General features: G+C 39.2%; 1 protein-coding gene and 1 long non-coding RNA gene across 4 annotated transcripts in view; one reads left to right on the top strand and one right to left on the bottom strand.

Moving 5' to 3' along the window:
• Positions 1-13,473, bottom strand: part of IPCEF1 (interaction protein for cytohesin exchange factors 1) — a 575,254-nt gene that overhangs the window by 244,889 nt on the left and 316,892 nt on the right. For all 3 annotated transcript variants that reach the window (XM_073585732.1, XM_073585734.1, XM_073585733.1), the window contains one exon: positions 9,318-9,379. In XM_073585732.1, the coding sequence (XP_073441833.1) occupies positions 9,318-9,379 (62 nt within the window). The remainder of the gene's footprint in view (positions 1-9,317; positions 9,380-13,473) is intronic.
• The window catches only part of LOC141098158 (uncharacterized), a 143,183-nt gene that overhangs the window by 76,626 nt on the left and 53,084 nt on the right, over positions 1-13,473 (top strand). The window lies entirely within an intron of this gene.

The following is a 13,473-nucleotide window of genomic DNA, read 5'->3' as shown; positions in this document are numbered from 1 at the left end:
TTGAAGCACAAGCTTTTTCTGGCCCTCATCTACAAGGCGTAGATGAAAGTATCCCACGCACTGGTTTCCTCTTGTTAACTCTGGACTCTGATCTCTTCTTCAAAACACATATCCATGCCCTTTCCACTTCCTGTCAACTACAACTCAAAAATATTTCCCAGATTCATACATTCCTTAATCAAGAATCCTTCTAACAGTCTCGTTCACCTCCAACCTATCTTAAAATCTGCTACCTGACTATTCCACCTATTCCCCCTGCTATTGCCTGGCACTAACAGGTTATTTAAGGTCTGAACCGTTGGTAAGGCCTCTTTCACACTTCAGTTATTTGCATCAGTTAAAATCCGCCAAAAAGGCAGACAAGCGGATCCGTTCTCAACTGATGTGAACGGATGGCACAGGATCCGTTTTTAGACGGATCCTGAAAATGAGGAAATTTAAAGGAACCGCTGGGAGTGAGAGAGAGAAAATTTTTTTTTTGGCCGGCACCCAGACAGAATTTGGGGTTAATTCAGTGTCTGGAGGATCCGCCGGCCCAAAAAACGTTGCAATCTCCGTTTGGAAATCTTTGAGGATGTTGACGGACACTAACATTGTGGCGGATCCTCAAAAAAACGGATGCAACGGACGGCAATCAGTCAGGATCCTCCAATAATGAAAGTCAATGGGGAAAAAAACGGATCCTCAAAGAAAAATGGCGGATCCGCTTTTTTTCCAAAATTGGCGGATCTTGACTGATTGTCAAAAACGGAAGTGTGAAAGAGGCCTAAAAGTTATCTGAGCACCCAAATCTACGAGGGTGCCCAAACTTTATGCAATTTGTAAAATTTAAAAAAATGACAAATTTTTATTTGCATAGAATACATAGGAAATGTGTCATCTTTAATTTTAGGCCTTTTAGAGATAATTTCATCTTCAAGCTTGAGAAAGGTCTGCACTCAGGACCGAAATGTTGCCATTATGGGCTAAAATAAAATAGCTCCTTTTCACATATCACGGTGTGCTTCTCCTGTTTTTTTTTTTTTGGATATATATATATATATATATATATATATATACAGTGGGGAAAAAAAGTATTTAGTCAGTCAGCAATAGTGCAAGTTCCACCACTTAAAAAGATGAGAGGCGTCTGTAATTTACATCATAGGTAGACCTCAACTATGGGAGACAAACTGAGAAAAAAAAATCCAGAAAATCACATTGTCTGTTTTTTTTTCATTTTATTTGCATATTATGGTGGAAAATAAGTATTTGGTCAGAAACAAGCAATCAAGATTTCTGGCTCTCACAGACCTGTAACTTCTTCTTTAAGAGTCTCCTCTTTCCTCCACTCATTACCTGTAGTAATGGCACCTGTTTAAACTTGTTATCAGTATAAAAAGACACCTGTGCACACCCTCCAACAGTCTGACTCCAAACTCCACTATGGTGAAGACCAAAGAGCTGTCAAAGGACACCAGAAACAAAATTGTAGCCCTGCACCAGGCTGGGAAGACTGAATCTGCAATAGCCAACCAGCTTGGAGTGAAGAAATCAACTGTGGGAGCAATAATTAGAAAATGGAAGACATACAAGACCACTGATAATCACCCTCAATCTGGTGCTCCACGCAAAATCCCACCCCGTGGGGTCAGAATGATCACAAGAACGGTGAGCAAAAATCCCAGAACCACGCGGGGGGACCTAGTGAATGAACTGCAGAGAGCTGGGACCAATGTAACAAGGCCTACCATAAGTAACACACTACGCCACCATGGACTCAGATCCTGCAGTGCCAGACGTGTCCCACTACTTAAGCCTGTACATGTCCGGGCCCGTCTGAAGTTTGCTAGAGAGCATTTGGATGATCCAGAGGAGTTTTGGGAGAATGTCCTATGGTCTGATGAAACCAAACTGGAACTGTTTGGTAGAAACACAACTTGTCGTTGAGTTGCATCCATCAAACACCATACCTACTGTAAAGCATGGTGGTGGAAACATCATGCTTTGGGGCTGTTTCTCTGCAAAGGGGCCAGGACGACTGATCCGGGTACATGAAAGAATGAATGGGGCCATGTATCGTGAGATTTTGAGTGCAAACCTCCTTCCATCAGCAAGGGCATTGAAGATGAAACGTGGCTGGGTCTTTCAACATGACAATGATCCAAAGCACACCGCCAGGGCAACGAAGGAGTGGCTTCGTAAGAAGCATTTCAAGGTCCTGGAGTGGCCTAGCCAGTCTCCAGATCTCAACCCTATAGAAAACCTTTGGAGGGAGTTGAAAGTCCGTGTTGCCAAGCGAAAAGCCAAAAACATCACTGCTCTAGAGGAGATCTGCATGGAGGAATGGGCCAACATACCAACAACAGGGTGTGGCAACCTTGTGAAGACTTACAGAAAACGTTTGACCTCTGTCATTGCCAACAAAGGATATATCACAAAGTATTGAGATGAAATTTTGTTTCTGACCAAATACTTATTTTCCACCATAATATGCAAATAAAATGAAAAAAAAAACAGACAATGTGATTTTCTGGATTTTTTTTTCTCAGTTTGTCTCCCATAGTTGAGGTCTACCTATGATGTAAATTACAGACGCCTCTCATCTTTTTAAGTGGTGGAACTTGCACTATTGCTGACTGACTAAATACTTTTTTTCCCCACTGTATATATATATATATATATATATATATATATATATATATATATGTTCAGAGGTTGAAGACAGCACACCATTCAAGTGAAAAAAGCTTCTTATTTAATTTCCCAAATGGTGACGTTTTGGTTCCTTAGTGAGAAAGGCATCAAATGACAAAGAGGAAAAGGGAACAACACTAGTGGTAGATATTTCAAAGAAAAATCTTGACAAATGACCAAATGTCAGTTTTGAATAAGAGCTTAACATTTGGACCAGGAAGGTATGTGGACTGCTTCCAGTTAGAAATCGATTTGCATCATTTTTTTTAAATCAATTAAATTGAAGGAGTGCTTTTCTAATAAAACAGTCACTTCAATGACACTGGAAAGTGAATTTAATCTACAGAGAGTGTCCCTGTCAAAAAAAAAGTAATTTCACTCCACCCACTCATTCAGCGGCAATAGATGCATTTATGTCAGTCAGGATCTTGATAAACTGAAAGAAACATTAGGAAGGGAATTTGGACTTACAAATATTTATATGCAAGAATTTAAAGCTTTGATTGGACTTGCCCATGACGACGACATCATAATTAAATTGGCCAATAAGGGGGGTGCTGTCGTTATCATGGACAAAGAGGCATATATACACTGTATTTGAAATTTAAAGATAACTGAGTCAAATAGATGTATATAAAAAATTGATAAAGGCCCTAAGTTTGATATTTGAAGGGCTATATAATACATCTTAAATGTGGCTAAAAATGATTGACCGAGATCTTTTTGACTACTTATTTGTGGAGTATCCAACTACACGGGTTTTGAATGTTCTAGCAAAGACACATAAGTCAATTACAAATCCACCAGGATGACCTATAGTCTCTGGAGTAGAATCAATATTTAACAAAATGGGGATCTTTTTAGATAAAGTTATCAACCATTAACAAATAAATCTAAATTTATAAAAGAAACTACAGATTTTTTATTGAAATTAAATGAGGTCATATTAACTAATGAAGTGATTTTGGCATCTTTTATACGTCAAATGATCACGATTGGGATATAACAGCTGTGAAGCAAAAACTGGGACTTCTAAGTCTACCTATGGAAGCTGGAAATGTCATTATTTCTCTTTTGGATATTATTCTGAAACAGAACCATTTTCTTTTTTGGGGATTAATTTTTCTGCAGAAACGGGGTATGGCCATGGGTGCAAATCTAGTGCCCACATATGCAAATATCATTTTGACTACATTGGAGGAGGACTACATTGGAGGAGGACTTCATCTATCTGTCCCACCACTTTCAATATGTTTTGGGGTGGTGGAGATACATAGACGACATCTTTCTCCTTTGGATAGGTATACAAGATGAGTTGTTTAATTGACCCTACTATCAAATTCAATCAAAAACTTGTGTCCGGTTTTTGGATGTTTTGGTGGAACAAAGGAATAATATGTTGAGCATTGTCCTTAATATAAAATCAACAAATAAAGATGATTTATTTAAATATGAAAGCCGCCATCCGAATAAACTTGAAATCTATACTTATAGACAATTTTTAAGAGCAAAAATTATAATAGAGGTTGAAAATAAGTCCGTTAAATCATTGGATGGCTTAATAAGGAAATTTAGGGCAAGGGGGTATCCCAAAAACCTTATATACACACAAAAAGAAAAAATAATGCCTTTAGATAGGTTAACTATGTTAAAACAGGGACCAAGTAAAAAATAACTTAGAAGGGTTTCTTTGGTCACAACGTATAGTGAAGAAAGTGGACAGATTGCTACAAATGTCAAGAAACATTGGGGTATGCTGTCCGAATGTCTACCAAATAATAAGGGGTTTGAAAACCCCCATTATTCTCTTATAGGAAGACCAAGAATATAGGGGACTATCTTTTGAAGTCAGACATTGGCCCCTTAAAAAAAGACACAAACATACTTGACAGGTATACAGAGGAAGGATTGCTTCCCTTGCTTATCCTGTGTTAATTGTTCACTAATGTTAAAAGGATCCAAATTTATACATCCAGTTACCAACATAGCCTATGATATTAAACATTACCTGACGTGTAACTCCGACTATGTTATCTACTTACACTAGTGCCCGCATTCCTTATGGTATATCGGTGAAACAACATGAAATTTTAAAAACAGGATCAACTACCACTAGTATACCATAAGGAAAAAGAGGCTGGATCTCACAGTCCCTAAACATTTTATGGAAAAGGAACATACAGAAAACAGCTGAAGTTTATAATTATAGGTACTATCCCTCCACAGGAGAGGGGAGGAGACAGAATTTGCCTCCTAAAAAGAAGGGAAACAGACTGGAAATTTAAACTCCTCACTCTCAAACCTAATGGTCTTAATGTGCAATTTAAATTTAACTTGATGTTATAGTCGTTTGCCCGCTTTACCTAAGGTGTTTTGTCGTCTTTCAGCAGCATGTTTAGGATTTTTTTATTTTATATTTGACCTATCCCAGAGTTTTTTTATAAGATTGCAATTTCTCTTTATCTTTCACAGATCAGTACTATACAATATGAATATACAAGAGGAAATAGACTCATCCATTTGAATTGTATATTTTTCATTAAGAATGTATGTACTAAAATTTTTTTTATTAAAATCATTTTTTATCAGAATCCTCTAGCCAACTACCATATTATGAGCCCCAAGGAGACAATAGAGCCAAGGCACTTAAGTAAAGGGATAGTAATAAGAAATATATAACTCTTGTTGCCCTTTACCCCAACCTAGTGGTGCAGATGGAATACTTGTGCGAACTGAGGCTTTGTTCCTGTCTGGCAAATTTGGTCTTTGTGATCATCCCCCATAGGGGTGATATTTTACAGGGCACTTGGTGCGGTGGTTGTATAGATACAGGTATATCACATGCTCAAATATACTCCATTTTAATAAAGTTATATCAGAAAGATTATGGGGATCATCCCCCTATGAGGAAGGCTCTTAAACATGGCTATATTGCTTTGACTGTGCATAAGATGTCGCAAAAATGTAAGTGGGAATGATTTCCCTGAACAAAGACAGTTATCACACGTCAAGCATACTTTTCGCGCATGCGCAAAGTCTTCCTGGTGTTTGGGGCACCGAGATTGGCTACCTGATTATGACGTCATGGACATGCGCAGTTGCATGTTTCCAGACACTGAGTTCGACATTCTATGTATACAGTACAGTAATCCTTTTTATGAAGTGGGTGAGTCATACCTCTAAGTGATATCATGTGTTTTCATTAAACATTGATATCGCACAAGGCACTTTATGCACATGTATTTTATTATTACCGTATATACTCGAGTATAAGCCGATATTTTCAGCCCATTTTTTAAGGCTTAAAGTGCCCCTCATGACTTATACTCGAGTCATAGACCAGGGGGTCAGCGGAGGAGGGGGAGCGCGGATGTCAGATCATACTCACCCCTTTCTGGTGCGGTCTCTGCAGTCCTCGCTTCACAGATGGTTTCTGGCACCGCAGCTCTTCTTTATTTTCAGCGGTCACGTGATATCGTTCATTAAAGTAATTAATATGCACATATCCATTACTTTAATGAGTGGTACCACTTGACCGCTGAACACTGGAAGGAGCTGCTGGCATCGGAGAAGAAGGGACTGCAGAGATGCGCCAGTTGGGGGTGAGTATGATGGGGAGGACGGGGGAAGCATATGTGATATTCTTCTGTCCCCATTCCACTGCCACGTGCCGCTCTGTCCTCTGCGTCCTCTGGCTGTGACGTTCAAGTCAGAGGGCATGATGATGTAGTTGGTGCATGCCCTCTGCCTGAACAGTCACTGCCGAGATCCAGAAGACAGAGCAGCACACGGCAGTGGAACAGGGACAGGTGAATTTTGCTGATGCCGGGGCACTGAGCCAGCAGCGATACCGGCACCTGGCCCCCATAGCGCGCCCGTGTCCCCGCCTGCTCAGGACACTGGCACCTGGTCCCCAGCGATAAGAGTTGAGTATGTCTTTTTTTTTTATTCGCAGCAGCAGCATATGGGGCATATAGATCTATGGAGCATCTTTGGGGTCATAACCTTTATAGAGCAGCATATGGGGCATATTCTATGGGGCATCTTATGGGGCCATAAAGATATATAGAGCAGCATATGGGACATATTCTACGGAGCATCTTATGGGGACATCAAGATATATGGAGCAGCTTATGGGGCATATTCTATGGAGCATCTTATGGGACCATAACCTTTATGCATTATATGGGGCATCTTATGGGGTCATCAACCTTTATGGAGCAGCATATGGGGCATGTTATTCTATGGAGCATCTTATGGAGCCATAATCTTTATGGAGCAGCATATGGGGCATATTCTGTGGAGCATCTTATGGGGCCATCAAGATATATGGAGCAGCATATGGGGCATATTCTATGGAGCATCTTATGGGTCCATAACCTTTAGGGAGCAGCTTATGGGGCATATTCTATGGAGCATCTTATGGGGCCATAACCTTTATGCATTATATGGGGCATCTTATGGGGCCATCAACCTTTATGGAGCAGCATATGGGGCATATTATTCTATGGAGCATCTTATAGGGCCATTATTAACCTTTGTGCAGCATTATATGGGGCTTATTTTATATTGAGCATCTTATGGGGCATCATGAACTGTATGGAGCATTATATGGGGCTCCTGATTCAATATGGATATTCAAAAACATTTAGCCTACTGATGTCTCAATTAATTTTACTTTTTTGGTATCTATTTTTATTTTTTAAATTTACCAGTAGCTGCTGCATTTCCCACCGTCGGCTTATACTCGAGTCAATAAGTTTTCCCAGTCTTTTTTGTGGCAAATATGGGGCCTCGGCTTATACTCAAGTCGGCTTATACTCGAGTATATACAGTAAATGAATTATGGATACTAATATTCTGTAACAATATATATGCACTATATTTCACATCATGAATGATTAATATCACACTATAAACTAATGTTTTATATGTAATATTTCACTAATGAGTTTGTAAATTGAATATGATGAAATGTTGTTATATATACTGTATTTTGTGCATGAAAAAGGTTGGTCACAACCAAAACATTGCCACACCTTATGGGTTAACAAAGTCCACTTTTTTCACAATATATTTTTTGGAATGCTGCCTGCTTTTTATATTGCTATTATAATTAGAATCGGATATTAGTATGGGGTTTGCCTTGCACCCATAGCTAATCTATACGATGCTGTTCCAATTGTTTTGCTATATATACATACATATCTAATATATAAAGCTCAATGTGGGTGTGTATGTATGTATGTATGTTCGGGATTGGCATCTGCACCGTCGCAGCTACAGCCACAAAATTTGGCATAGTCACACGTCTGGACCCCGAGAGCATCATAGGCTACGTTGTGAGGCGAAATTTTAACCCCACGCGTTCCAATTCACCAAACAATTTTGCCCCTATCTACATAATGGGGCAAAAGTGTATGTATGTATTGGCATCTGCACCATCGTAGCTACAGCCACAAAATTTTGCACAGTCACACGTCTGGACCCCGAGAGCGTCATAGGCTATGTTGTGAGGTGAAATTTTAACCCCGCGCTTTCTAATTCACCAAACTATTTTGCCTCTATCTACATAATGAGGAAAAAAGTGAAAGAAAAAGTGTTTGAGGCAAATTGACAGCTGCCAGATGTGAACAAGGGGGACTGAAAGAATGAGAGTGATGGCGCCAAAGAGTATATACCGTACAGTTGCTAAGGTGGGGCCCTGACATGGGATACTCACCACACACGGGGATATGAACACACGCAAAATGCGCCACACACTACCACGTGCTTCAACACATATACCACCCTCAGCACACATTTCACCACATATACACCAACCTCACCACATAAAAGTCGAAACACAAAAGTCGCCACTCAAAACTCCAAAACTCACCACGCTGTCCCAGAGATGTTAAAAAGATGAAAAATGAGCTGTGATTGGTTCCTATCAGCAACAGTTTTCTTTGTAGACAGTTGTGGTAACTGAGGCCTATTATTCTTATCATTTCTATGGTGTTATCGTCCTTCAGTAAAGCTGGAAATAGCACAATTTATTACCGTGCCAACACAGACCATCCTCTGACACAGACTGCAGGGGGAGCCCAATATCACACAGGATATGATTAGGTACACAGCTCAGCAGTCAGTATCACACAGGATAGGATTAGATACACAGCTCAGCAGTCAGTATCACACAGGATAGGATTAGATACTCAGCTCAGCAGTCAGTATCACACAGAATAGGATTAGATACACGGCTCAGCAGTCAGTATCACACAGGATAGGATTAGATGCACAGTTTTTATGTGCAATATAATCATTATAATTTGTTATAACTAACCACAGCTGGTTACTATGCCCAGGCAACGCCAGGCTCATCACCTAGTATGTACAGTATATAATAATTATGTCAAGCACTATTTTATTCTAGTATATGAAAATTAGGGTACACCTATGATGTGAGAAATGTAGCACTATTTTGTTCTATGCTGCCTCATGAGAAAACGGTCATGATTGCATTGATAATTCTGTCATATTCTGACTTTAAGACTTCATAAACCTCTAATCATTGTTTTAATCTAAATAAGGTGATCTAGATCAATCCTGATGTAGCAAATTGTCTTAGATTTAACCAAAATACAATATTGCAGCATTACCTTCTTCTTTTTTATCTTTTATTGGATGGGTAATTACAGCAAGGCCTAATTTATTTAGCCATCTGAAATAAAAATATAAAAATAAATATTTGGCAGTTGTATGCATGTTTTACTAACTTAAAAAGTACAACATTATAACATATATCGTTATCTGCTATGAAACATTGTATTCATGCCCACAAAAGAATAATAAGCAGCAGTTTTGTATTTTTGGCGAGAGATCTTTCACGCTGTTTGAAGTACAGTACTACACTCGTCTGCCATATAGGAAATAATCCTATATTTTAGTAACTAAAAGTGGGACCTGTTTAGATAGCACTGAGAATTTTGTGCCGAAGCTTTGTGAGCTGAATAGTACTATATATATTTTATATATACAGTACAGACCAAAAGTTTGGACACACCTTCTCATTCAAAGAGTTTTCTTTATTTTCATGACTATGAAAATTGTAGATTCACTCTGAAGGCATCAAAACTATGAATTAACACATGTGGAATTATATAATTAAGAAAAAAAATGTGAAACAACTGAAAATATGTCTTATATTCTAGGTTCTTCAAAGTAGCCACCTTTTGCTTTGATTACTGCTTTGCACACTCTTGGCATTCTCTTGATGAGCTTCAAGAGGTAGTCACCGGAAATGGTCTTCCAACAGTCTTGAAGGAGTTTCCAGAGATGCTTAGCACTTGTTGGCCCTTTTGCCTTCACTCTGTGGTCCAGCTCACCCCAAACCATCTCGATTGGGTTCAGGTCTGGTGACTGTGGAGGCCAGGTCATCTGGCGTAGCACCCCATCACTCCCCTTCTTGGTCAAATAGCCCTTACACAGCCTGGAGGTGTGTTTGGGGTCATTGTCCTATTGAAAAATCAATGATGGTCCAACTAAAAGCAAACCGGATGGAATAGCATGCCATTGCAAGATGCTGTGGTAGCCATGCTGGTTCAGTATGCATTCAATTTTGAAGAAATCCCCAACAGTTTCACCAGCAAAGCACCCCCACACCATCACACCTCCTCCATGCTTCACAGTGGGAACCAGGCATGTAGAGTCCATCTGTTCACCTTTTCTGCGTCGCACAAAGACACGGTGGTTGGAACCAAAGATCTCAAATTTGTACTCATCAGACCAAAGCACAGATTTCCACTGGCCTAATGTCCATTCCTTGTGTTCTTTAGCCCCAAAAAAGTCTCTTCTGCTTGTTGCCTGTCCTTAGCAGTGTTTTGCTAGCAGCAATTTTACCATGAAGGTCTGCTGCACAAAGTCTCCTCTTAACAGTTGTTGTAGAGATGTGTCTGCTGCTAGAACTCTGTGTGGCATTGACCTGGTCTCTAATCAGAGCTGCTGTTAACCTGCGGTTTCTGGGGCTGGTGACTTGGATTAACTTATCCTCCGCAGCAGAGGTGACTCTTGGTCTTCCTTTTCTGGGGCCGTCCTCATGTGAGCCAGTTTCTTTGTAGCGCTTGATGGCTTTTGCCATTGCACTTGTGGGCACTTTCAAAGTTTTCCAAATTTTTCGGACTGACTGACCTTCATTTTCTTAAAGTATTGATGGCCACTCGTTTTTCTTTACTTAGCTGCTTTTTTCTTGCCATAATACAAATTCTAACAGTCTATTCAGTAGGACTATCAGCTGTGTATCCACCAGACTTCTGCACAACACAACTGATGGTCCCAACCCCATTTAAAAGGCAAGAAATCCCACTTATTAAACCTGACAGGGCACACCTGTGAAGTGCAAACTCATCAAGAGTGTGCAAAGCAGTAATCAAAGCAAAAGGTGGCTACTTTGAAGAACCTAGAATATAAGACATACTGTATTTTCAGTTGTTTCACACTTTTTGTTAATTATATAATTTCACATGTGTTAATTCATAGTTTTGATGCCTCCAGAGTGAATCTACAATTTTCATAGTCATGAAAATAAAGAAAACTCTTTGAATGAGAAGGTGTGTCCAAACTTTTGGTCTGTACTGTATATATATATATAATGATTCATTTATCTCCCAAGCTAAAAAGCAAAGACCTTGTTGTAATCACAGTTATTACTGTTTTTTTTCTGTGGAATTTCAGAAGATTTCAGTGCATAATTAACCCCTTTACTCCCAAGGGTGGTTTGCACGTTAATGACCGGGCCAATTTTTACAATTCTGACCACTATCCCTTTATGAGGTAATAACTCTGGAATGTTTCCATGGATCCTGGTGATTCTGACATTGTTTTTCTAGTGACATATTGTACTTCATGTTAGTGGTAAAATTTCATTCATATAACTTGCGTTTATTTGTGAAAAAAACGGAAATTTGGCAAAAATTTATAAAATTTCGCAATTTTCCAACATTGAATTTTTATGCCCTTAAATCACAGAGATATGGCACACAAAAAACTTAAGTAACATTTCCCACAGGTTTACTTTATATAGGCACAATTTTGGAACCAATTTTTTTTCTGTTATGAAGTTATAAGGATTAAGCTCGCTTTTGCGGTACAAGATGACGTTTTCAGCGGTACCATGTTTATTTATATCCGTATTTTTGATCGCGTTTTATTGCACTTTTTGTTCGGCGGTATGCTGATAAAGCATTGTTTTTTGCTTTGTTTTTTGTTTTTTTTAACCCCTTCACTACCAAGGGTGGTTTGCACGTTAACTACCGGGCCAATTTTTACAATTCTGACCACTGTCCCTTTATGAGGTCATAACTCTGGAACGCTTCCATGGATCCCGGTGATTCTGACATTGTTTTCTCGTGACATATTGTACTTCATGTTAGTGGTAAAATTGCATTCAAATAACTTGCGTTTATTTGTGAAAAAAACGGAAATTTGGCGAAAATGTTGAAAATTTCGCAATTTTCCAACTTTGAATTTTTATGCCCTTAAATCACAGCGATACGGCACACAAAAAACTTAATACATAACATTTCCCACATGTTTACTTTACATGAGCACAATTTTGGAACCAAAATTTTTTTTTGTTAGGAAGTTATAAGGGTTAAAAATTGACCAGTGATTTCTCATTTTTACAACACCATTTTATTTTTAGGGACCACTTCACATTTGAAGCCACTTTGAGGGGTCTATATGATAGAAAATACCCAAAAGTGACACCATTCTAAAAAATGCACCCCTTAAGGTGCTTAAAACCACATTCAAGAAGTTAATTAACCCTTTAGGTGCGTCACAGGAATTTTTTGAATATTAAAAAAAAAATGAACATTTAACTTTTTTTCACAAAAAAAATACTTCAGGTTCAATTTTCTTTATTTTACCAAGGGTAACAGGAGAAATTGGACTGCAAAAGTTATTGTGCAATTTGTCCTGAGTACGCTGATACCTGATATGTGGGGGGGAACCACTGTTTCGGCGCATGGCAGACCTCAGTAGGGAAGGAGCGCCGTTTGACTTTTTCAATGCAAAATTGGCTGGAATTCAGATCGGACGCCATGCCGGGTTTGGAGAGCCCCTGATGTACCTAAACAGTGGAAACCCCCCAAGTGACCCCATTTTGGAAACTAGACCCCCCAAGGAACTTATCTAGATATGTGGTGAGAACTTTGAACCCACAAGGGCTTCACAGAAGTTTATAACGTACAGCGGTACAATTAAAAAATCATATTTTTTCCACAAAAATGATCTTTTCACCCCCAATTTTTATTTTTCCAAGGGTAACAGGACCCTAAAAGTTATTGTGCAATTTGTCCTGAGTACACTAATACCCCATATGTGGGTGTAAATGACTATTTGGGCGCATAGCAGAGCTCGGAAGGGAAGCAGCGCCATTTGACGTTTTTGGCTAGAATTGAGATCGGACACCATGTCGCGATTGGAAAACCCCTGATGTACCAAAACACTAGAAACCCCCCACAAATGACACCATTTTGGAAACTAGACCCCCCAAGGAACTTATCTAAATGTGTGGTGAGCACTTTGAACCCCCCAGTGCTTCACTGAAGTTTATAACGTACAGCAGTACAATTAAAAAATCATATTTTTTCCACAAAAATGATCTTTTCACCCTCAATTCTTATTTTTCCAAAAGTAACAGGACCCTAAAAGATATTGTGCAATTTATCCTGAGTACGCTGATACCCCACATGTGGGTGTAAACCACTATTTGGGCGCATGGCAGAGCTCGGAAGGGAAGCAGCGCCATTTGAC

Source organism: Dendrobates tinctorius, unplaced genomic scaffold (genome assembly GCF_039654945.1).
Source record: "Dendrobates tinctorius isolate UK_male_01 unplaced genomic scaffold, ASM3965494v1 ptg000087l, whole genome shotgun sequence".
Classification (NCBI taxonomy): Eukaryota; Metazoa; Chordata; class Amphibia; order Anura; family Dendrobatidae; genus Dendrobates; species Dendrobates tinctorius.
The sequence above is the reverse complement of the archived record's forward strand: the minus strand, read 5'-3'. Positions and strand labels throughout refer to the sequence as shown.